Source organism: Alosa pseudoharengus, unplaced genomic scaffold (genome assembly GCF_046254945.1).
Source record: "Alosa pseudoharengus isolate Yale_2024_CS ecotype anadromous, Long Island Sound unplaced genomic scaffold, YU_APseudo_1.1 YU_APseudo_1.1_scf_3, whole genome shotgun sequence".
In the NCBI taxonomy this organism is placed as follows: domain Eukaryota; kingdom Metazoa; phylum Chordata; class Actinopteri; order Clupeiformes; family Clupeidae; genus Alosa; species Alosa pseudoharengus.
Genome location: NW_027468718.1, coordinates 34,098,156 through 34,124,481, shown reverse-complemented (window position 1 = coordinate 34,124,481; position 26,326 = coordinate 34,098,156). Strand labels below are relative to the sequence as shown.

At 41.7% G+C, this 26,326-nt stretch overlaps 1 protein-coding gene across 1 annotated transcript in view; it reads left to right on the top strand.

The window, feature by feature from the left end:
• Positions 1-26,326, top strand: part of LOC143100698 (E3 ubiquitin-protein ligase TRIM35-like) — a 44,078-nt gene that overhangs the window by 12,872 nt on the left and 4,880 nt on the right. Inside the window, exons 3-7 of the mRNA XM_076264104.1 lie at positions 11,159-11,646; positions 12,454-12,549; positions 21,957-22,187; positions 22,662-22,684; positions 22,770-22,888. Coding sequence (XP_076120219.1) covers positions 11,245-11,646; positions 12,454-12,549; positions 21,957-22,187; positions 22,662-22,684; positions 22,770-22,888 — 871 coding nt within the window. The 5' untranslated portion in view covers positions 11,159-11,244. The remainder of the gene's footprint in view (positions 1-11,158; positions 11,647-12,453; positions 12,550-21,956; positions 22,188-22,661; positions 22,685-22,769; positions 22,889-26,326) is intronic.

The window sequence follows — 26,326 nt, the reverse complement described above, 5'->3', positions numbered from 1 at the left end:
TAGGCCTATATGCAAACAATGTAACCTATGCTGACTGCATCAGTGCTCAAAGTATTCTAAAAGTTTATCAATGAATTGTTAATAACTAACTAACTTGTATTCAAGTCATTTTTCGGGGACTTTCTGGGATAATTATTTTTATTTGTTCAAATGCTGAATGGTGGTCATTTCAGACCACTTCAGCACTTCATAAAATTCTCATAGTTTGAGAACTTTACATTTTCAGAGTTCAGAGTTTACACATTTTTAATGAAATATACTTTTAGGACTACCTGCTAATACTTTTGGGAATGCAAAAGTATTTTTATTAGTATTATTTAATTTGAGTTACATTTTACACTATGGCATGATGGCAATATAAACACAGTAAACACACAAACAATGGTATTAAATTACAAATTGCAAAAGCCTATAGCAGGGCTCCAGAGTGCGACCAATTTGGTCGCATATGCGACCTAATTTTTCAAAAGTGCGACTAAAAAAAATCGGTGGTCGCACCGGTGCGACCAGCTATTCGAGAGAGGAAAAAGTGTCCGGATTGAAACTCTACCTTTGGTTCAATAACAGACACATATTTGGCCAATATCGTGGTTTAAACAAATCACAGATAGTGAAGGGCGGGACCTCCCCTCTGATTGGCCGTGGCCCAGTGCCTGTGTGTAAATTTGAAAATGCGTGTGCTGCAGCGAGAGAGAGGGAGGTCAGAGACCCGTCAGATAAACAGAGTGGATGTAGTTACATTACAGTGTGGTCACATAGGCCGAGATAAATGTCCCCTCTCCCCACTGCCTTTCAGCAGCTGGCAGCAGCAAACTGATCAAACGAGCCCGAGATGATGATCAAGTTTATCGTTGCCTACGATAGGCCTAGTGAAACTTCCCTTCACCAAGTTCAGTCCGAAATAATTATTCTCCAGAAAAATAGTTTGAACGTAAACCCGACGTACAGGAATGCCACTTGCGCCAAATTTATAGGAGTCATTGCAGATGAAAATACGTCTTAAAATTGCGAACAATGCATACAACGACCGAACGACAGAGATACAGATATCGCCGAAAAGGAGTGCGTCATTGACCGCAGTTACATGCAGGGAGTAACCCGGTTTTCAACAGCAATATTCGTTTTGCGCGCAAGTTGTGTAAACTCATTCTGATGGCATCAATCAATTTAATCCGGTATTTGGCGCAAACCGAATATCGCTGCTACATTTAAAGCCCGAATATTCCCTGCATGTATACAGTGGTCATTGTGTACGGTGAATTGAGTGGACACATTTAGATCGAGCATGGCAAGTCATTGTAATAGCCTATAATAATAGGCCTACCATTTCGTTACTGCATTAACCATGTTCTTATTGAAAATGTAAAAATACTAAAATTAAAAAGTAAATTGCATTGTGGGGCTGTTAAATGATTATTGCAATCATCATTGCAAAATCACATAAAAATCCCCCAGGCTACTTGGAACATCTCTTTAAATTGTGCTCAAATACATTTCTATGGAAGATGCTAGCATGGCGAGCTGGTTTAGCCAAGGCCTAAAGATCATGAAGGATAGTATGTAAAACATTGAGCCATGAGATGTGCAGTTAAAAGACGTGCACTGTTAATTTACTCACTGTTATTTTTATTTAATACATCTTGAGATGTTTTAAGTTTAAATTTCAGCTCCGTGAAGCACTTAAAGCACCAACACTTCATTAAGTTACTTTTCTTGTAGAATTGTAAATCATAAGTCATAGGACAGTAATTAAGGAAAAAAAGTGAACCTGCTGCGGTGTTAAATGCGATGTGGTTGAAAATTTGGGTGCACCTAACTTTTGTGCTGGTGCACCTAAGAAAAAAAGTTAGGCGCACCAGTGCAACCAGTGCAAAAAGTTAGTCTGGAGCCCTGTATAGATTAAATGTAATGGAATATTCAACTAAGGTAGACTGCTGTTGTTCACAGCACTAAGCTATTTATGGTTTTCTGATATACTCCGAGTCTCTGGCCCTCTCTTACAGCCAGGCATAGTAAGCTGGCCCTTGGAAGAAAACGTTTGGGGACCACTGTGCTACACCAAAGCATTGAGGACTTTAAATCCACTCATAGATCAGTACAATCATTAATGACATGTGGAGGAGAGGGAAAATGACACTGTTGATTGGTATGAACCGAGAGCACAGAACTTTGACTACTTCGTTAAAGAAGTTGAAACGTGGAAAAATGAACAACATAGACTACAGTTAACTGTTGAACCAAAAGACAGCATTTCTAATGTTTCCACAATCTAAAACCTCGTCAGCAGCAAGAATTGCTGCAGCTGAAATGGCTGCTCTTCAGGCCCGCAGCAAGGCATTACCAGCGCTGCACGCACTTCAGATGGAGGAAGTGGCCCTGAAATCTAGAATGGAGCTCATGGAGATACAAGCTCAATTAGCGGAGGCAGATGCAAAGCTGAAGGCTTTAAGTGACAGTGGAGAGCAGGAGGATGCCATGAATGAGTACCTGGATGCAAGCAAACAACAACCTGCTGAACCAACTCTGACTGAGGCCTCTGCCCTTGAGTTTAGGCCTGTGGCAACTGTGCCCAAAACGCCACTGCAAAAGGCATTACGACATCTGCACAGCAGCTCCAGGAGCATCAGAACTCCCACCAGCCCACAGCTTGAGTCCAGCCATGACCCTGCTGCTGATACTGAAATGCTGCACAGACAAAAGGACCTCACAGAATTAATGGTGAGACAACAGAACCTTTCTCTCTTGCCCAAAAGAGATGTACCTGTTTTTAATGGTGATCCTGTCTTTTCAACCTTTCATTCTTGCTTTTGAACACTCAATTGAGAACAATACTAGTAATTGCCAAGATAGACTCTATTTTCTTGAGCAGTTTACAGAAGGACAGGCTAAAGACATAGTGAGGAGTTGTATGCATATGGATGCCCGCCGAGGCGAGATTCACTCATCTTGTGGAGTTTTTGGAACATCAGTCCAGTGTACTACTCCATCCAGTGTTTGGTGACATTAAAGATCCTCCACCAAGTAAAAGTCCAGTCTTGAAAGCCAAACCTGACACGAAGACACCTAGAAGGGGTAGCAGCTTCGTGACCTCTGTAATGCCAGCTGAATCGCAGGTACCATCATAGCCAGCTAAGACGCAGCAATCCAACAAACATGTTGAATCTTTGTCTGTATGTAGCTTTTGCTTAGATAGACATGATATCACTGACTGCAAAAAATTTAAGTCACAGCCACATGAACATAAAGTGGAACACCTGAAGAGAAATGGACATTGCTTTTGCTGCCTTAAGAAGGGACATCTCAGCAAAGACTGTATTAAGAGAATGATCTGTGAGACATGCAAGTGTAAACATCCCACCTTACTACACATCAACAGTGAGAAAGCGGTGAGAATGCAGACTGCTGTCAACAGTGCACTGATCACAGCTAATCACGCAACAGGGGCCAGACACTGCGCACTAGCCATTGTGCCCCCGTTCGAGTGAAGGCATCCAAGGGCTCCAGAACCATCATGACCTACGCCTTCCTTGACCCAGGCAGCTCAGCCACCTTCTGCACAGATAACATCAGGCACCAGCTGAATGTCAATGGACGCAGAACAGAGGTTGTTCTACAAACAATGGGACAAGAGCAAACGGTGAGGTGCTACGAGCTCACAGGGCTTGAAGTAGGAAACATTGATGGAAGCAGGTTCATTGAACTGCCCAGAGTGTACACACAAGCTAATATCCCTGTGTCAAAAGACAATTTGTTTACACAAAATGACATTAAAAGATGGCCTTATCTCAGTGGCATAACACTGCAAAGCATTGACGCTGATGTAGAAATATTGATTGGAATGGATGTGCCAAAGCCAATGGAGCCATGGCAAGTACTTAACAGTCAGAACTAGGGGTGGGCGATATATATCGTCTGCGATAATATCGTGATTGTTGTTTTAACGATGTGCAAATTTACATTATCGAGTATTTACATAAAAAAAAAATAAAAAAAACTCAAAATCACGCATTGAAACCCCATACATTCACTAAATCCAGGAGGTGTATGTAAGAGAAGCCCCGTTGCAGCAGAGCAAGTGTCACATGATCGCTAGTGGGTCCATGTTGTCACACGCAGGCCTAATGTTTATTTTGTGTAGCGAGATCCAGACGTAGCCTACTTGGGATTTTGTGCAGCTACTGTACTTCTGTTCACGTAGCATTAATGAGACAGTCACATTTTTTCCTACATGGTATTATATGGAGAGAAAAAACATTTGCCTTTAAGTATTTTAATAGTCAGTTGTAAACAAAGAACTCTTCTCATGTAACCCTTTTGTAAATGGACTGAAGTCCATGGGATTTCTCATATACATTAGCCATAAGCTAACACATTAGTTTCTATTCTGTACGCTGCTTGGATGGGTGGTCAATGGCCCACTCAATTCTTGTCCTGCTATGGATAGATGTGGCAAACAGTCAGTCACAGTTAATCGGATCTCTTTGGAGAACATCAAGAATCTGCTCCTCAGGCAACACAACAATGATTTTCCTGAAAAGGAATATGAGAAGAAAAAAGAGATGTCTGAGGACGGGAGATTCGTGGATCTAACATCAAGGTCAGTTATGTTTAAAAATGACCACTATCACTTACCTTTGTCTTTTTGTGATGAAGATGTAACTTTGTCTAACAACCAGCTAGTTCCAGCACAGCGCACAGTGGGTGTCTCTAGGAGATTCAAAATGGATTCTGCTTATGCAAATGAGTACAAAACATTCATGGAAGATGTACTCAAGAAAAGCTATGCAGAAAAGGTGCCACGATGGAATACAGAACTGAGTCAGCTGGACAGATTTAAAATGGACAGGTGTATAAAACCTGAGAGCTTTGGCTCAGTAAGGACTGTTCGGCTGCATCATGTCTGTGATGCAAGTGAAGCAGGTTACGGAACGGTGACCTACCTCCATGGCCCTCACTTCCTTTCAAGGGAGGAATCTGCATGGCCTGATGCACCAGAGGACTTGGGCCAGCTACCCCACAGTGATCCTGAGGTAATTAACCCTTAAGAACGTAGGTTTTATTTAAACCAACGTACTCCACTGGGTGAGTTTTTTGGGCTGCGTCACTAGCGTTCTACACTGACATTCTATAGTCATTATTAGGTGGCCTAGAATCTATGCAGTGCAGCATGGCCTGATCTGTTTTATTTCACGTGAATATTGCAAAGTACCACACACACACATGCTTTCATCATGTGATCACATCATAGCTGTCAACCCTCCCGTTTTTTCCGGGTTTCTCACGTATTTTAACTTTTTTCCCGCTGTCTTCCCGTTTTAATATTTTCCCGTAAATATCCCGTATTTTAACAATCTCATAACATTAGCTCTACCATCGGACTTGTCAGTCTCTGTACTGTTGTCCTGTTGCTACACCCTTGCCCTTCCAACGAAACAGATGTTTTCAAAGCATCGTTTTGCTTGCTTGAAGGCGACAGTGAGACTATTTAAGATGCACGAGAGCACGATTCAGTGGCATCTGCATAGTGTAGGCTACGGCCGAACGCTGTGTGTATCGGCCTACCACTCAGCTACGAGTAGGGAAAGAATTCCCCTGTTTGTATATTCACTCCAAGTTGGCCTACCATAACTTCCCAACTCTGCACTAAAGCCCATAAACTGCATGACAGGCTATTTATATTTTCTCTCTAAAATATCTAAAATAACCAAATGCATTTGTTCAACTTTATGAAGAAGAATTACGCACTATAGGCTACTTGGAACGCACACATTTTGTTTGCGCAGGAGAGAGAATGACAGTGCACAGGGCCATCGATTAGGCTACAGAACTTTAGCCTTGCTAGGGCTGTATAAAGTTGACCAAATTAATATAGGGGGACGAATGTTGACATTTTCCCGTATTCTGCGTGAGAAACCCGGGAAATCTCCCTTATTTTCAAAGCTCAATGTTGACAGCTATGGATCACATGTGTTGCATGCATGCACCTGATTACGCAAATGAAGTCGCGCTGACAACGTGTTACAATTGTCACGAGGATAACAGGACACGCGAATATCTCTGCTCTTACCTCAGACGGATGTTCAATGTCCACACCAGAGTCGTCATTAGATGTAAAAATAACCCTGATCTCTTCATCAGTAAACTGACGCCTTTTCAAATGTGCCATGACTAATATTATCGATGAAATTGTATAGCGTCTGTAAATACTACGATTGTTTTCTGAATGAATGAACTTCGAGATGCCGGTCGCTGTAATGTTTTGCATTGACGGACTTGATGGATGCACTGCTATTGCGCAAATAAAGCTGTGATTATAATGGGACAAGATAAAGATGTATGCGCATTTCTTGTGCGAGTTTTAATGTCATGAATGTAGCAAACTATGTTTCCTGAGCCGCGTGCGTTACTCAAAGCTACATAGCTCGTGAATGAACGATGTTTGTTTCCAGCATTCCGTACATTTCGCGGTCATTTTGATTTTCTTCTTATCAGTGGCCATGAGATTTGACTAAACACTGAATAACATCATCATTTATTTTTTAAAAAAGCACTAATTTTGCTTGTTTTATTGTGCTTGGTGTAATGACTGACATTCAGAAATATGGCAATAAATGGCAGTGAAGCTAGCAACATTTGTAGCCTCCTGTAAATAAACGTCTTCCCAATACTTGCCACTTCCGTGGATTTTGTCATGTATAGCCCGACCACACAATCATAATATAAACTAGATCTGCAAAATGTGGACATAACCAAATGGTAGTGGCAAAGTGATTTGCGAGAGATCTTTGACTTTGAGAATGTACAATGTCAGCCCATGTTAGCCAACAAGTGGTAGCCCATTGTTAAGCAGCAATTAGAATACTTATGTAGCAACATTCCAAACACAAAAGTGTGACGGTACGCTTTTACGGATAGTTAACGGCCGTCACACCAGTGTGACGGTACGTTCTTAAGGGTTAAGGATATTACTGTAAATTGCCTAAAGCTGGAAACTAATGCAACTTCTTCCCTGATTCAGTACTTCTCCTCATGGAAGAAACTTCTCAAAGCTGTTGCCTGGCTGCTGAAGCTCAAAAGGCTCCTTCTGCTCCGAAGTCGGAAAAACAAAGATGTGACATCCAAAATTAAAGGTGAGCAACAATGCTTAACTGTGGATGATTTGGACGAAGCAGAAAAGGCGATCATTTGTTATGAACAGCAGTGTCGCTTCAATGCCGAGCTAACACTCTTAAGAAAAGCCAGGCCAGTCACGGTGGACAGCTCCTTATCTAAACTGGATCCGATCTTAGATGAGGGCATCCTGAGGATTGGAGGCAGGTTAAGTGAAGCATCAATGCCGGCCAAAGTCGGAGTCCAAAAGATGGCAGACCTGCCAGAGGACCGAGTCCCTCTAGACTTGCCACCCTTTTCACATGTAGGCATCGACCACTTTGGACCTATTGAGGTAAAGATGGGTCGTTCCCTTGTGAGGAGATGGGGAGTGATCTTTACCTGTCTGGCGAGCAGAGCCATTCACCTGGAAGTGGCGAGTATGTTGAACATACTCCTGCATCAACACTATCTGGCGATTCCTTTGTCTTTTGGACTATTGAATACCTCACTTTGATACAGCAACGGCAAAATGGACTAATACCAAAACTATAGTTGACAAGCTTTGCTTGCTTTTGGAAGCTAAGGAATCGGCTTGAAGGTCTGGCTGGCTCTGCCAGGCCTATGAGCTATGTCCCATGCCCCTGCACGCATCCACATATATTGACAAACCTACAGATTTTGACCTGCGTGCTCACACACCAGCCCACACATGCATTCATTGACTTTCATATCCACAGTACACTTACACTCACTGCTATGCACATACATGGACTTCACACCCTTGCAGCACACTGACACATGGACTCTCAGGAGTCAATGGACTGTGTTTGGACACTTTTGCACACGTCCATGGACTTTGGGGGGATTGAGCACTATTGGACCAGCACTATGAACTTTGGGTTTACTTTTTTTTTAAAAAAAGAAAAAGGAAAAAAAAATGTTTTGATGCTTGAATATGGCTGTGGACTGATTTGAATTGTGACGTGACCTCAGTTAGCATGTTTGATTAATATATTTTATGGCTCCATATTTTGTGTATATTTGGTAATTGTCATCCCTTAGCATTGACAATTAGGGGCCAGAATGTAGGAGCCATATTTGGGTTTTGTGAACTTATCTGTGGAATAAGTGCAACTAGTTTAGTTTACATTATTACATTATAGAAATGTGGTTTTCAGTTAACGAAATAATATAGTTTAATTTAAGAAATGTCATACTTACCTTAATTACCCTGAGCAGTGCGTTACCTGTACGTACTTACCTGATTACCTGTCACATGGTAGTAGACACACCCCTTTCACATGCCTGTGGCGCGAAGTGGTGGCTTTAATTAGGCCATTCACAAAGTGTTCAGCGGGTTAGATGGCAAGATGGTAGTTTTCAGACCGCAAATTACCGCAAACTACCGCTTCAGTTTTCTTTTATTTTCATAATTTGTCCATACCTGAAAGTCAACCGGATTGTCTGAATAAATACAACATCTAATTTACTTCAACTCTCCGTGCGTGCTTCCTATGGATTGTGTGTCGGGAACCCTTGCCATTAACCTCACGTGGCAAGTTTAGTTGGAACAGCCACTTCACCACGAGCACTACAATACATTGTTTCGATTAAACTCAATGAAATTAAAGAGCTCTTCTTAATATTTGTTATTAAAACGGTAGGAAAACAGAATCAAAAACAGTGATGTCCATCAACAAAACAGCACGGAGTTAAAACGTCATTTAAAATCCCATACATTTAAAGGGACAGCGATCACTCAAGACAGGCGTATGCCACAAATGAGTGATGAACGTGAAATGCTTTGAATATCCTACAAAACACTGCATTTAGATGACAACTGCATATAGAACCACACTAATCTAGCATCGTGCAACCATGCTGAGTAATGCAATGAAATCACTGTAATAGTTTGCAATTTTGCGTTAGTAAATGTGCAACAACAAGACCTTAACCATGATAATGGTTTTATATATCCATATATATAGATTTCTTGGCCTTTTTTCGTGTTTTTTCGTATTACACTCTTTTTTCACCACACATGTGTTTGCATCCCTGCCAGTACTTTATCTCGTCGATATCAACAGAAGATAAGCTTGATCGGTGTGAACTAGGGCTGTCACTTTTGTGAAAAAATCCTGTTCGATTTTTAAGACATAAGTGTTCATTGAATCGATTGTAAAATCGATTTTCTATGTCTAAAGACGTTTCCATTTTCAACGCCAAAAAGGCCTATAGGCCAATCCACGGACAACTACAGGCATTAGGACGAACGTAAAGAGGGCGCTTGAAGACGCACAAGTCAGCAATAATTCTGATGATTTATTGGTGTGAAGTTTCGTGCACAATGACAAACAGGAGTGCAACATTCTCGAAAAACAATAAGCAGAGTGGACTGCCATAACACCAGTAAAAAACATTGCTGCAGGCTTCAACGTGGCTGTTTACGATTAAAAATGTCAAACAAATTTCGCCTACGTAGGAACTCACGACTGCACAGTTTGCATACCACTTTGTCCTTTTCCATAGTTTGATCTACCCAAAACCCGAAGTGCTTCCATATCGAACTCCTCAAGTTATTAGGGCTTATCACTCGTCTCTCTCATGTTGCATCGGTTGATCGCGTTGTCCTCCATTTTTCGCGTCCTCCACCAGCAACACAGAAGCCGATTGAAACAGCTGTTTCCGGTGCGTACAATTGGTGGGAATTTTCTTTTTAGCGTTCGCAATGCCTTATGCACTTTCGGAATTCTTTATTTTATTTTTCTGCTTGTTTGTGGGTTTTGTTGCATCTATTTTTTATTTTTTTTTATTTGTTTAATTTGTTTAAAATGAAGTGTACATATTTGGTTAAAATCGATTCCCTATTTTAGTTTTCGAAACTTGTGTTGGTTGGTCCAATCGATTGTGCAATCGATTTTCGAACGACCCATATCTATTAGACCAGGGGTGGGCAAACTTTTTGGCTCAAGGGCCACATTGGGTTTATATATTGCCCCCCACCACCCCCACCCCAAAAATAAATAAATAAGTAATGACACAGTAGTTTTGCTTTAAAATATGAACTTCATAAGAAATACTGCTAATTTGATGCTGTTTAACTAATTAATTTATAAATGGTGCACTGTCACTTACTCGTTCACATAATGATCTTTTGCCAGCTCCATTCAAATATAGCCTATGGCTAGTGCTGTGCTTATTGCTGTGCCTTCTCACAGTTTATAAATGGGAACTATTGGGAACTACTGTTGCCTTCATGATTTCCTTTTATTAATTATCAACAATGATAAGCCAGTTGGAACCTGCCGCTCTCTCTCCCTCTCATGCGTGCTCAGACGCGCTCACAATTTATTTGAGTAGCATAGAATTAGCTGCAATGGAGATAGAGGACACAGAAAATATCATCCTTATGTAACATGCTGTTTTGACGTTGACATTTTAAACGTTCTCTAAGAAGAGTGAAAAGCAGTTTGCAGTAAAGATAACCAAAACGTCATCTATCGCAGGAAAAAAATCGCAAGCAGCCTATGAAAACCTAATTAAATGCCCGGCAAGCCGGATTAAAGTGTGTGCCGGGCCGTAGTTTGCCCACCTCTGTATTAGACCCAATAGCATTAAGTAAATATCCGTCATTCTTGTCACCAGTAACTTACTCTGCTATTTATAGCCTAACTATGTCGTTCATACATCAGTATACATATCGCAGGAGCTAAAGACATTCAAGTCACTTGAGTCAGGGTCGGCGAACTGCTTACATTTCTCCTTCCGTTTCTGTTTTCTGACAGTAGGTATTGCATAAAACGAACTCCAGGGCTCTTATTGCTGTTGTTAGAACAGCCATATATTACACAACATACAATCATGTAAAATTTTGTACAAAAATAAATAAAAAAGTGAGTTGACAGATCTGTTAAAGATCTATGCATTGGCTATATCAACAATATGGCTGCGGCTAGCATTATTACGTAGATTGTGTACTAAATGGTTTTATATTCTAACAAACTAACAAGTGCATGTACATGAAGATGAGAGCCTTGTGAATTGTATGTTGTGTTTCCTTTCTCAGAAACTTTCATGATCTTCAAACTGTGAATTTGAAAGTGAAGGCAAACTGTGAAAGTTGCTATTGCAAACAAGAGTCTGCTGGTAACAATGGCATCTAAATCTTTTTCGGAAGATGACTTTACCTGTCCTGTGTGCTGTGAGATCTTCAAGGACCCTGTTGTCCTCTCATGCAGTCATAGTATCTGTGAAGTCTGCCTTCAGCAGTTCTGGGACACCAAAGGCTCCAGAGAATGTCCAGTCTGCAGGAGCAAAACATCAATGGAAAATCCTCCAATCAGTCTAACGATAAAGAACCTGTGTGAGACCTTCTTAAAGGAGAGAGGTCAAAGGGCTTCAGCAGGGTCTGAGGTGCTCTGCAGTCTGCACAGTGAGAAACTCAAACTCTTCTGTCTGGAGGATAAACAGCCTGTGTGTTTGGTGTGTCGAGACTCCAAAAAACACACTGGACACAAATTTCACCCTGTTGGTGAAGCAGCAATTGACCGTAAGGTAGAGTGTTTTTTATGATTAGTATAAACTAGGGCTGTCAAAATAACTGAGTAATTTTGATTAATTTGAGAAAAAATAACTGATTAAAAAAAATAGCGCAGATTAATCGATTCCGTATGACCTTTGACCCCGAGCCATTCTAGTCAGTAACCATTAGACTGTAAAATGAAGGAGAGAGAAGAAATTGTGCTGCCTAGATCATTGATTGGAACATTTACTTTTAAAAAACGGCCTGATGGTGATAAATATAAAGTGTTGATTAAAATAAAGTCCTCTGCAATGTCTGCAGCAAGGAATTTGCATATCAACGGAGTTCGTCAACTGTAAAGTCGCACATCAATGCAAAAAAATAGTGTTGACATTGAGGGGAGTGTTAATTTATTTTCATTGTGTCCCCTAGGTTATATCTGTGGCCTGAAATGCCTTGTGTACTTTTGAATTTATTTCCTCAGCATATTAGGTCATATCATAGATTATTATGGCCATTATTTGAACAGTGAAAATAATAAGAGTTTTTGAACTTTAATGTCACTAATGCTGATTATTCAATGATTCATTTGAATTTAAATATTTAAAATACTTTCACAGCAAAAAATATATGAATTTTTTTTTTAATCGATTGACAGCTCTAGTATAAACATGAACAATGAACAGCACCACCTTATTCATTAATAATTCGATCATTTCTGTCTTTTGATTATGGGGATAATCAACACCCATCACCTGTAATCCACTTGGAGATGAATGAACATCACTGTTGAATGTAGAGATGCTGCAGTCTGCAGTGAAGTCTGTTATTTATTCCAGGAGGAGCTCAAGATCAAACTGCAGCCCCTACAGAAGAAACTGAAGACCTTTGAGGAGGCTAAAGTGACCTGTGATCAAACAGCAAAACACATCAAGGTGAGTCCAGACATGTTACATATGGAAATCATGCCAGATGTCCCTGTCATCATTTGTAGTGTATGGGTTTGTAGTGTGTAGGTTTTTACACATTGATAGTGTCTATGACGCTTCGAGCAATTTAGGGTAGCTTCTGGACTAACAGAAAAGAGTGAGGAGTACCAAATCAACTCACTACTGTACTTCATGGGGGAGAAAAGCAACAACGTTTTGAACACGCTGACATTGAATGACAAAAAGATGGATGCAGTGTTTTTTTAACAGTTGCGGCTTCGTTACTACCAGTCATTGCTTTTTCACTGCGTCAAATCGCGATTGAGTGTGCATTTAATGTAACAGCGGTGTCTTCGCGGAGCCATCCACTCTCCAGTTTAATTTTTGCTGTTGTTGCGAGCGAGCTAATAGGCTATGATATGGGAAATACTTTCAATACGATCAATTTCAGAAATGAATGGGTTTTCCTTAGCCTGTGCTACACCTTTCCACCAAGTTGTGCGAAAATTGTAGTTTTTGCGATGTTGACAAACATGCATAGCACATGGAAGCTCTTGATAGTGCATGGCACTAACGTCTATAAAACAATATACAGTATTTATGGAATAAAACTAGACAGGTACCTTGGATTAGCATTGCTGTTTATTGTTAAACTGCAATTTTCAGCAGCCAGCGGAGGGCATTTAGCCAACTATCCTTCCGGACAGTATTTTGCGTCTCCCCTAATTCTGAAGCAGTGACACGCTAAATGAAGAGGAAACACTGAGAAGAAAGTTTATGTTTTAAATAGGCTAAATCAATACAATATATAATATGTGAAGTGAAACTGGACGGGCCATAATAACCTCTGACTAATTTTAGGCTACTTATTGTTAAATTGCAATGTGAGCGGCAGCCAGCAGGGGAGGATACGTTGCCAGGATTATTTAAAAAGCAACTGCAACTACATTGTACGTCTGCCCTGATTCTGATATTGTGGCGGTATTAATTAAACCGTGGCGGGCTGCCATGCTGAAATAAATGTAGAGGAAACAGTGGGATGGAAAAAATATACTGACATGTGCACAGCCCTGGGTGAGAGAGATAAATTTAATAGCACAGGGGTCTTCAATGTTTTTCACGCCAGGGACCCCCAAACTGATGGAGAGCTGGAGCAGGGACACCCTTACTGTATATATGGTACTATATGGTATACTATATGATGTCCATAAGCTAACGGAGCATTGTCAATATGGCGTTCTGCTCAAAGAAATGATTAGAGATCGGATCATGGTGGGAATTACAGTTATGACCTTACATTGGCTAAAACAATAATTAAAGTTAGACAAAATAAAGGTAAAAAACATAGCCAGAGATGGTGATTTACAGAATGCACAAAAAATAAGCGGTCCCAACAATCAACCACTGACTGTACTGGGTACATTCAAAGCATGTTTTAAAAAGGGCAAAAAGAAAACCGAGCAGGAAACATTTGTAGTAAAAGATCTAGTAATGCCACTGTTAGGTCTCTCTGCTATTCAGGGTCTACCACTGCTGCAGCAGTAAAAGAGATGGGAAACAAATGTAAAATCATGTTCCCAAAAGTTTTCTCAGCCTCAGGGGAGCTACAAGGTAGCTATAAGATTGAGTTAGCCGATGGTGCAATGCCATACGCCCTGTCCTAGACGTGTAGAGTTGCCCCTTATGGATTAAGTGAAATCAGAGCTCCAGAGGATGGAAAACATGGGCGTCATCCAGCAGATGCACGAACCGACTGGATGGTGTGCAGGGATGGTGTTTGTCCCAAAGCCTAATGGAAACATCAGGATTTGCGTGGATCTGACCAGGCTCAATGAGGCCTGCGCCGTGAGCGGCACATACTGCCTGCTGTGGATGACACACTTGCAAAGCAAGATGGAGCAGTAGTATTTTCAAAGCTGGATGCTATGTCAGGATTTTGGCAAATCCCCATACATGAAAACTCTGAGCCCTTGACAACATTCATAACTCCTTTTGGAAGATATTGTTTCAGGAGACTTCCTTTTGGAATCTCCTCAGCGCCTGAACCTTTCCAGCTGAGGATCTCCTTGATCGTTGCAGGCACACCAGGTACCTGAGGAGATGAGCTATGAGACATACGTTCACTGTATCATGTTTCAACACACTTTAGGTCAATATCACACCGGAATTCTCCTTTAATACCTAATACTTGACCAATGGCTGTAACCCTATTACTTCAACCTGTTCTTGCACTGATATAGTCTTTTATATTACTTTGGCTACATTATTCTCTTATATGTCCATTTTTTTTGCTGGTCTCTAGACTTTATTCTTGCACTGTTGCATTTACTTATTTGCACACTCACTCTCATAGAGCACCTTACCATGCATACAGAATCACAGGCTCAGTCCCTGCCCTGTCACTGCAAACGCCTCATGCTTAATCATCCTTAAGCACACTGTGGATATTTGATTTAGTTTTATTTAGTATTTTTATCTTCTACAGTCTTTACTGTTCAGTGGTGTTTTCTTATATTTATTTACTTAGAGATGCACCGATTGCAATTTTTTGGGCCGATTCCAATTTTTCATAGAGTTTGACCTGCCGATAGCCGATTCCAATTTAATTTCCTCTAACCATTTTACACCATACACACAAATAGTTATTTTCTATATTCTATATTCATATGATATTCAGCTTTATTGTCAATGCACAAATTAAATACCAGTAGTCTAAAACAAAATGCCGTTTTACCCAGTGGTGCAAATAACTGACATTTCCAAAAGGGCCTTCATGAAATGCGTTGCTAGACTGTTCATACACATTTTAACGGGCCAAGTTGAAGAGCTACTGTCCGTTATTGTTTGTGCAAATAATATGCTGATTCATGTTCCCTTGCATTTTGCAACTATGAGGTCCATGGTTAGTCTGGCTTTCGCCAGACCAAGCTCAATCTTTTAAGAAATCGAAAAGGGGCCCCAGCTGTGGCGTGGCTGGCTGGGGCACCTGCACCGTACGCCAGCAACCCGGGTTTGATTCCCGCCCCGTGGTCCTTTCCGGATCCCACCCCGACTCTCTCTCCCACTCGCTTCCTGTCATTCTCTACTGTCTTGTAAATTAAAGGCATAAAAGGCCAAAAAAATATACTTAAAAAAAAAAAAAAAAGGAATCGCTGGCAGATCAGGCTGAGTTCACCCAGCCTAGTCCATGGACTAGGCCTACTAATATAAATGCACTGTTATGGAACACCCATTTTTTTTCTTCTCACATCCAATATCCAACTAAAGATATAAGAACAATTTTGCATTTGAACATGCTACCATGGAACATATTGTAACAAATTGGACTTCGCCAGAGCTTGGTTCACAGCCACTTTTATTAGCTTAGCAATCTGTACAGTAGCAGGGCCATAGACAGACACAGACCACGAATACCGAACAAGCAAGGGAGGTCAAACAAACACACACGCTACACACACAGGGGTGGACACGGCTACTCACACAAAAAGGATCACACACGAAGAGAACTAAAAGGGCAACACGTTACACTAAAACACGGACATTAAAACAGTAAATAAAGCATAACCATACACAAACAACACCCAGAGTTCTCCCCCGTATCCCAGAATGCATTGTCACAGAGTCTGAAGCACATAGTCCAGCGTGCCGACGTTACACAGCTCCCCCGACTCAGTTATTGCCGTCCTCGGCAATCAACTACAGCTGTAGCCTAACGTCGGCACGAGCATTCCGAAATCAGTCCGAGACAGTCTCGTACACCGTGAGGCGCACCCACCACAGGAGCCTACCTTCCTTGGGGAACCACAACCGCCAGCGTCCCGAAATGGGCATGCTGGCGATCCCCTGGCTCTCGCCGCTCGTCCACAGCTCCTCCTCAGCGACCACTCACAGGTCACGCGTCCGCCGAGTGTCGCCTCCACTGCCGTCGACTCCCCGGCCCTGAGCACCGAAACACTCCGGTCGGTTGACACGCACCTTCAATGCCCCGCTCCGTCGTCTCGCCAGCCGGGACAGCAGCTCACGCACAGCTACCGATGTCGGCATCCCTTCTCCGCTGCCTTGTCACAGAGCTGTCCCCTGCTGCTCCCGGCCGCTCCACTCCGCCACAGACGCGTCGAGGCCACGACCCCCAATGCTAGGCCATGCTATCCGACTCTGAACATTGAACCATTTTTTATTTATTTATTTATTTATTTTTTACAAGGACGCCGGCCAACAAGAACAAGTGTTCTTCAGCATGGCGCCCCCCATACGTGCCCAAAGGTAAAAAGAGTAATTTTAGAGGGCGCCCACCCTCTGTCCCACCCAAAAGTCGGCTCGCCGATCCTGGTCCCAGTCGGGGACAAACCAGGCACGTCCCCCGAGGCTGCCGCTCCATCTCGTCCGCCTCCATCGCCCCAGCAACAAAGGGCCCCCGCCTTGGAGTGACCAGTAGCCTCCGTGTTGAGGAGGGCCTGAGGTTGGCCGCCACCATGCGCAGGAGCTCCCCCAGCGGGAACACTGGAACACTGGCCGCCCGGCTAGCTCGCTGTTGTCTTCGTCCGCCACCAGTGCGAGATCCCGCTCTTCCTCCGGCGCGAAGACCGGCCCCTCGTCAACGTCGCCGCCGTCGTCGTCGATCTCTTGCTCTGCCGACCTCCAAGCGTAGCGCCAGTCGCGCAGATCCTCGTGCCGGTCGATGTTGTCTTCGCTGCAGAGCTCGCTAGGGGTTTCTTGAGCGGATCGGAGCCAGGCCTGGACGACCACTTTCCGCCTCCTCAGCCTTCTCCAGCAGGCGCTGCTTGGCTTCTTAGTAGCCCTAAAAAGGGCTGTTTGCGTCAGGTCACCTTCCCCAGAAGAGGCCTCCATTGAAGTCGTCTGACACCACTGTAACAAATTGGACTTCGCCAAAGCTTGGTTCACAGCCGCTTTTATTAGCTTAGCAATCTGTACAGGAGCAGGGCCATAGACAGACACAGACCATGAATACCGAACACGCACACACGCTACACACACAGGGGTGGACACGGCCACTCACACAAAAAGGATCAAAAAGTGGGAGTAGGCTATCACGCAAACACAGGGGAGGAGAAGTGCTAATAGCTATTAGGTGCTCCACTAGGGCTGTCACTTTTGTGAAAAAATCCTGTTCGATTTTTGAGACATAAGTGTTCATTGAATCGATTGTAAAATCGATTTTTTATGTCTAAAGACGTTTCCATTTTAAACGCCACATTATGGCCAATCCACAAACAACTAACAGGCTTTATTTGAAGGATTTATTGGCGTGAAGTTTCGTGCACAATGACAAACAGGAGTGCAACATTCTCGAAAAACAATAAGCCGAGTGGACTGCCATTACATCAGTGACAAACATGACTGCAGGCTTCAACGTAGCTGTGTCTGTGTTTACGATTAGAAATGTCAAACAAATTTCGGCTATGTAGAACTCGATTGCACAGTTTGCATAGCCTACCGCTTTGTTCTTCTCCATAGTTATACCAAAAATCCGAAGTACTTCCACATCGAACTCCTCAAGTTATTAGGGCCTATCACTCGTCTCTCTATGTCGCACAGGTTGATCGCGTTGTCCTCCATTTTTTGGCAAAACACGAGCAGCACAGCAGCTGATTAAAACAGCTGTTTCAGGTGCGTTAAATTGGTGGGAATTTTCTTTTTAGCTTTCGCAATTCTTACTGCACTTTGGAATTCTTTTATATTCTTATATTCTTGTTTGTGAATTTTGTTACATCTATCTTTTTTATTTGTTTAATTTGTTTAAAATTAATAGTGTACATATTTGGTTAAAATCGATTTCCTATTTTAGTTTTTTTGTGTTGTTTGGTCCAATCGATTGTGCAATCGATTTTCAAACGTAAAGTGACAGCCCTATGCTCCACCATATGAAAACAGCGCACGTCTGTTTTGCGGTGAAAACTTAAATCCAAATTCCGGTTAAATGCATCAATTAGGCTATAGAAACTTTCAGAGACAGCTGATTCAGTATTCACAGCATCAGTTATAGGCTACTATATCAAAAGCAACTTTAAAGTTTGTTTGCCTTTCTAATAGGCTATCATTTGTTCACTTTCACGACATCCACTTCTCAATCTGCTAGACTAGGGTATTTTAAGGCATAGCTCTAGTCTACGTGCAGTAAATAGTTCTGGAGTAGAACTATAGGGCTAGCCTACTGTATGTCGCTGCTTGTTGACTTATTATTATCATGATAGCTAAACTTATCTATTTGATTATTTTTAATGTTGCAATCGGTTATCTCCGTTCAGCTGCGCTTGTGGTTCAGCTGTAGGCACGCAATTAGAGGCAGGGACGGGTGGTGATGAGCGATGTTTACATAGCCTAATGAAGTGACAGCTTAGTAAATTCCACGCAATATGGCAAAGCACAGCGTTCGCTGCATAGAAAAACTCAGTAGCCTATTAGCTACTTAGCTAATTAAAACTTTGCAAACTCAGCTGGGTGTTGTTACAATTGCAGCGCGCGAGTGCATTTGACCGGCATAAAATCGGCATGTCTCAGACTGACCGGCCGGTTGCCAGTCATGGCCGATCACGTGAAAATCGACCAATTCCGGTCACCAGCCGATCTATCGGTGGATCTCTATATACTTATATTACTTTTTAAAAGATAGTGCAACACGCTTGGCAACGTAAATCAGGGCTTTGAACCGATTTGTTTTTCCAATCGGTTCGTTCCGAACAGAAACGGAATTATAACGTTTCCGGTTATGAGTTCCACCAATAAATTGACGTTCCCGAACCGGTTAGAACAAAAAAATACTGTTCCCGGAACGGTTAATTTCGTTCCTGTCAGCTGTTTAATGCTATAGAATTATGTCACATCTTTCTCATCCAGCTTAAACCAAATGTTATAATATTACAACCATTATTACATAATAATAATTATATTATTAATAATAATAATAATTAAATAGGCCTACAATTATTTCAAATGTGTAGTTTATTGTTAAAAGAGAAAATTTCCACACAAACGTAACGACATTATTAAGACACGTGGTTATGCCATTCGGGCAACAACAAATTCCAACTGTCAGGGGAAAGGCCATCCAGTAGGCCTAATGTTCGCTAGTCCATCATTAACGTGGAGTCGAAAATATAGCTATTGATATTGTGTTTGGAATGAGCGTTGTAATTAACGATGGATCGTAATTTACTTCTTATTTAAGATGTGGAGTGGAGACTTTGTAATCCACCGCTCTCTCTCCATTCAGTCAGCGAATGTCTGATGTGATGTCACACAGGAAGTGAACCTCAGCCGTCATGGTAACGTGCGCAGGAAAATAATTACTTTTTTTTAGTTAATTAGGCAACGAAAACTTTGAGGAACGAAATAAAACCGGTATTAACCGGTTACCATTATTTTTAAATAAGTGTTCCTGTTCCAGAACATAAAAAATAATAAAGTTTCCGGTTTCGTTTCTGTTCCCTGTAAAATACAAAAAGTTCCCGGTTTTCGCTTTCGTTCCTTGAACCGGTTCAAAGCCCTGACGTAAATACACATAGCCTAAGACTAAAACTAAAGGGATCAGTGGGATTAATTGCCTAAAGAATATAGGCTTAGCATCCAAGTTTTACTTTAGCCTTCTACTTGATATGAAGCATATTCAAATTGCAAACGTTTTTCCTTGCTCTCCGTAGCACACTCTCATGTTTCCGCGAAATGTGTCCTCTTAGATTCCAAAATGAATCTTTACTCACTGAAACTGTCACCACATGGTTATTCTTGCTCTACATTGTTAGTATATAGTTGTTTTGTAGGAATAGTACACTTGTATGACTTATCAGTTTCTTTTCTAACAGTAGCGTAGCCAGAAATGTTCAAATGGGTGGGCACAGAAAAAACGGGTGGGCAAAGCGAATTTGATTGAACATAAGAGAGGCCTATGGTGGGCTTGTTATTATGACATAAAAGAGGAATTTAATGAACGCATTTGATCACAGCTGACATTACGCAGAAACATTTTCAACTGTAGCAAAACAATGCATGAATGTAGCTTCTGCGCGTCACATGAAACACAATTGAGACAATATATTGACCATATTGTACAGTTACAAAGCCTTATCATAGGCATGTTACATTCATGACATGAAAAGTGGAACTTATAGAACGAAAATGACAAATTGCGCAGTCGGCTAAACATTTTAAACTTGCGCAAAACTGATGAACCCAGCATCAGTGCGTCGCATAAATTAAAACACAAATTGAAGCAACAACTTGACCATTGGACAATCCTACCACAAAACCTTTCCATAGGCCTGCAACGTTTATGACATAGGTGGAATATGAACGCATTTCATCACACCTGACAATTAAACGGAGCTGTGGCTGTTCGCGATTTGATTGATTCTTGAGAGTGAGGAGCGGGATATTTGCACCGCTCACCTCTGTTCACTAGCTCTGATTCGGAGGCATATCACATATGTAAAGACTATAAAAACTGATTATTTTTAGATTCATGGCACGTTTCTTCTTATTTTTGCGTTCTGCGGAGAAGGGAGAGTGGTGTTGGTCACGGTTTGGAATGAAAGGGAGAAAACAGGACAGAGTAACACGGTGGACTACTTTTTTTTTTTTTGATGACTTAGTTAAGGCAGCAGGTGTGTTTTGCCAAGGCGGCCACCTTGACTGCAAAGTGCTGCGGGAAACCCTGGCTTCATTCTCCAGGTTGGAAAACCCTAGATAGCATTTTTTATAGCAGCACATTGTCAAATATGTCACCCAAATACTGTACAGCATATCTAACAGCTCAGCTACACCGGGCGCACAGTGACGTTCCATTTGTGGAGCTTGTCCTGAAAACAATTACACAATGGCAACACCAGAGAGAGCAATGTGCACACAGTAGGAAGAATGAAATCAGACTACTAAAACTATTTTACACTTCATTAATGGAAGGCATCTGGTTTAGACCGCCTGCTACTTTTATCCGTGCATTGCAGATTTGGAAATAATCCTAAATGATGCGTCTGGCTTCTCAGAGTGCTTCAGGAAGTTCCATTTAATGGGCCATCCCAACGATCCGAAATCTGTTTCCGAAAAATGTATGTCCGCTGTCAATGGCAACGGTTTAAAGCTTCTGATTCACGTCTTTTATATCATTCTACAAGTTGTCAGATTTGACTTTCGCTTTTTATTTCCGCTTCACTTCAGATCAGTGTCATGTTTGCCCTGTCAGGGACTTCTCCATGAGCTTCCATCATGTTCCAGTACACTTCTACTTCTGCTCTGCACTTTTGATGCCACTGTATGTCAGTTTGACTGAAATTCAGTATTGTTATTCTGTATCTCTTCTCACTGCTGCTTGGATTGTATTCAACCTCACTCTGCACTCTGGTCATCACTCTGCACAAAGGCCATTTGTAAATAATTAAACATGAATTGTTTTTATCCAGACTCAGGCCCTACACACTGAGAGGCAGATCAAGGAGGAGATTGAGAAGCTTCACCAGTTTCTACAAGATGAAGAGGCAGCCAGGATCGCAGCACTGAGGGAGGAAGAGGAGCAGAAGAGTCAGATGATGAAGGAGGAGTTTGAGAAGATGAGCAGAGAGATCTCATCTCTTTCAGACACAATCAGAGCCATAGAGAAGGAGATGGGAACTGATGACATCACATTCTTGTTGGTAAGAATCATCCACTGTCTGTAAGGGTGTTAAGAGTCATTGCAGGAGGAAACCAGGCAGAGGAAACCCTCCAGCTTTTTTTCGTTATGGAGTTCTGGGACCCCCCTCGGAGACCCTCGAAAATCAAACAATTCATGGCTGAAAATGACTGAAATTGCAATAACCTAGTGGGTGGGTATTTTCAGATGGGGGTGGGTAGTCAGCGCCCTATATGGCTCTGGGGGTAGTAATACTCAAATTTCCCTAATTGTGACGTCTCAATAAGGGAGATTTCTGAATAGCTCACAGAAGCACATAGTTTCTGACATCAACCTCTCTCAACTAATGCACAAAAACTCAACGCAAGGTTTTGTTTCGCACCTGGAGTGTTTGTCGAAGCAGAATCAGAGACCCAAATGGACATACAAAAGCACAGAAAAGTGAGTTTTGCATAATATGGCCTCTTTAATACTTTTATCCTTTCTTATTTTCCAGAATTACAGGAGCACAGTGGAAAGGTGAGTGATCTGCCTCCTGTCTCTCTCTTCTCTGTGGTTCTGAACCCAAACCCACAGCACCATTGACTACTGAATGTTATTCCAGAGCCCAGTGCACACTGCAGGATCCAGAGAGGGTTTCAGGAGCTCAAATCAATGTGGCAAAGCACCTGGGCAACCTGAAGTTCAGAGTCTGGGAGAAGATGCAGGACATTGTTCAGTACAGTGAGTGAAACACAAACACACAAACTGTGTGCGTGGTTTAGTTTCAATGGAGAACATTACTGATATTAGTTGAAGTGGATAGTTTATACTGTGAACTTGCAACAGTATATTAAGTTTAAGCAAATTCCCTCAACTGCTTGTCACTTGTTAGCGCATAGCTGTATAGGGTCATCTAGGGATGTAACGATTACCGGTATAATGGTAAACCACAATAAAAATGTTGACGATAACAATTACCGTTTTCATTTCAAATATCATGATTTATCACGGTTGATTACCACGGTGTGGAAACCATGTGTTTAATCCTTCCCAGCTTCATCCAAGCTCGCTTTTGACATACAGTAATAGGCCTGGTACAATGAAACAAAACTGGTACCCTACTGATTCTGTTATCTACTTGATGGATTTAACTGTGGCACAAAGCTAATTAAACATGACCAAGGAAAATGTGAATGGGACAACACACAATGCCACGGTAACATTATGCTATGAATCAAGAATGCTCAGCTCAGCCAGGTTTGTTTGTGCAGTCAGGATGTAGGCCTGCACCAAAATAAAGGAATCGCATCTACTCGGTAAAACATTTTTTTACCCTCCCTCAGCACCCCCAGGTGAAAATGCATCCCTGGTTAAATGTTGCTCTTTTGATAGGGTTTTGCCTATATTTTGTAATATAGTAAATGCTGTCACACTTTTTGAAACTATTTCAGCTTGTGTAGGCCTATTAGTGCTTTCTGAACTTTAAAAATACAGCGATAATACCAAAAACCGTGATAATTTTGGTCACTATAACCGTGAGGTTAAAATTTCATGCTGTTACATCCCTAGGGTCATCCCTATGTTCCCTGCTCAGGGTTAGGGTTATAGTTAGGGTTTTAAAAAAGGGTCCTATGTTCCCCGGTCCCATACAAAGAGGGGAACATAGGACCCGGGGAACATATAGGTACGCTCCCGTAGCTATAGCCATCCACTTGCATCATTAGCTAGCTAGCTAGCTCGGTTCAGGCCATCCTTAAAAATATTCTTGTTTGCAGTAACAGCCAAAAAAAAAAAAAAAAATGGGTCGGTAGGTAGGTCAAAGTAAAAAAAAAAGTACAATTTTGGTCATGGTGATTACGTAGGTTAAAATGTAGGGTCTGGGCACTCACCGTTCGCAGTGCTCAGTCCGAGGGGCGGGATAATCGGTTGTCTTTCAAATTCCCTCTGCACGCAATAGGACAGCGCTATGAGTCCCATGCGTTTTCCCACCAACGGAGCTAGTTGGCTAGTTCAAACTTTTGCCAACTTAAAAAAAGCTTAACTCGTGTCACGCTGTTCGCCAACAGCCACATCCATCTTCTTTGTTTTCAAGTAGCAGGGAATTCAAGCCAAACCGTTGCAACTCTGGCATCAATCATTATGTTAAGCCCGCCTAACGACTCTATACACGATTTGATTGGCCTGATAGAAGTAAAATTTTTCGAGCTCACAAGCCAAAGGAGAGTTGCTAGACTAGCCCTGGCAGCAAATGTAATTTGCTGCCGCTAGGGTGCGTCTAGATTTCTAGGCTATACGTAGGTATGAATTTAAACAAATGTGCATATTGTGACGTAACTGACTGGGTCTTCAACCCGTGCCTGCAGGCGCACCATTGCAAACCTCATTCTTATGAAGGTTATATAGACCAGCCTTTCTCAAACTTCTTTGACCTGAGGCCTGGTCATGGCAGACTTTGGAGTCATAGGGCTCATCTACACGTACACAACCCCCCCAAACAACCCCCCCAAATCAAATTATCATTATCACAATCATTATTATGCCTATATTGTTATACATGCACTTTCACTTAAATGTTTTGTGACATGCACATCAGAGGACTGCTTTACTAATGTAAGATATAATTAGGTTCATTGCTTTTGTATGGTTGCATGATGCTTGCGTAAGAAAAGAAATACTTCTCAAAACAATTATATGGGTGCTATTGTTTTGGGATGTTTCCCTCATGCAAGCATCATACACTCGTAGGCAAATGGAGAAAAAAAAATTACATGTTTTTTAATTAAGTTTAATTTGAATGCCTGAATGTAAGGATTCAGGAAACACAATACCAGCTTAAGGTGGAGCAGATAGGCGTAAATCACTGATCTGATGATCTTTAACAGAAAGAAGGCTATAATAGCTTTTGGCCGCGTTATATTCAAATTTGACATACAATACTCAATGCTATACAGTGTATTATACAGTCTCTGCTCTGTTTCTATGGAAGTTCCAAAAGTCAACATCATTCTATTAAGTGTTGTTAAATAGCCTTCCAACAGGTTGAAGCAGAGCTTCAGAGTTTCTCTCGCGCAGACACCTGCATTGAATGAACGCTCATACCACCACTTTATTGTATGGCTCCATGTTTGACGGTGGGTTTCCACACAGCGAAACACCAGCGAAACACCTGGCAACGTTTAAGTACTTAATAAAGATATCCAGGGGTCATTATGCGTCGACTAAGTTGATGTTGCCTATAAACAACAATTCATGTTCATAGAAACAACAAGGTCAATAAGACATAATATATTTCATACCTGTGTTGCAGCATGTAGCATCCAATGTCCTAAAATACTAGCATTTCGCCTGTCAGCTAGCTAAAAAGATCGAGTGCTTAAACTAACATATATATTAGTGGTGTAACATATATTTAGTGGTGTATGTGGTCTGACTAAGTTTGTGTGGCATATAAACCACAATTCGTGTTGATACAAGTGCCAATGCTCGTGTAGAAACGTTTTAATCACATACAAATTTTCGTGTTACAGCTCAGGTAGTCTCCGCCATCTTGGTCAAACTTATTTGTAACTCCCACCTCCAAACACAAAGACGCGGACCTGATTGGTTTTCAAATGGTCCTCATTTAAATAAAGTTAAACTTTGGCCAACTTTGTTTCGCCTGCCTCGGCGATTCGCTTTCATTTCGCCCAACCAGGGCGAATTTCGTCTCCATTCAGCCTCAATGAGAGCGACCGTAATGACATCGATAGCAGAAACTTTTGTTTTCTTTTTTGTCGTTCCGCGGTTTCATGATCAATCGCGCAGCAAGTTATCAGACGAAGCACCGGGCCTAATTTCACTCCACGTCTCTGCAGACCAGCATGTTTGTGTGAATGAAACGAAGCGTATAGGCCATAGTGTGACATGCGTAAACCAATGGTGTAGAGATGACGTCACAGGGTTTTATTGAAGAGAGCCGACATTTGCATGTAGGCAATTTATATGCACAATACTTAGGCCTACTAAAATAAATATTATTTTATTGCATTTGTATCGGTTGTTTAGAGTAAAATAAAAAATCGGTCGGTCTTAACGCAAGTTTACAACTGGCAAGTCGGTCGGACTAAAAAGGGAAAAAAATAAATATTTGGGTCGGTTCTAAATTGACAGGGTCGGTCGGGTTACGGCAAACGAAAATAT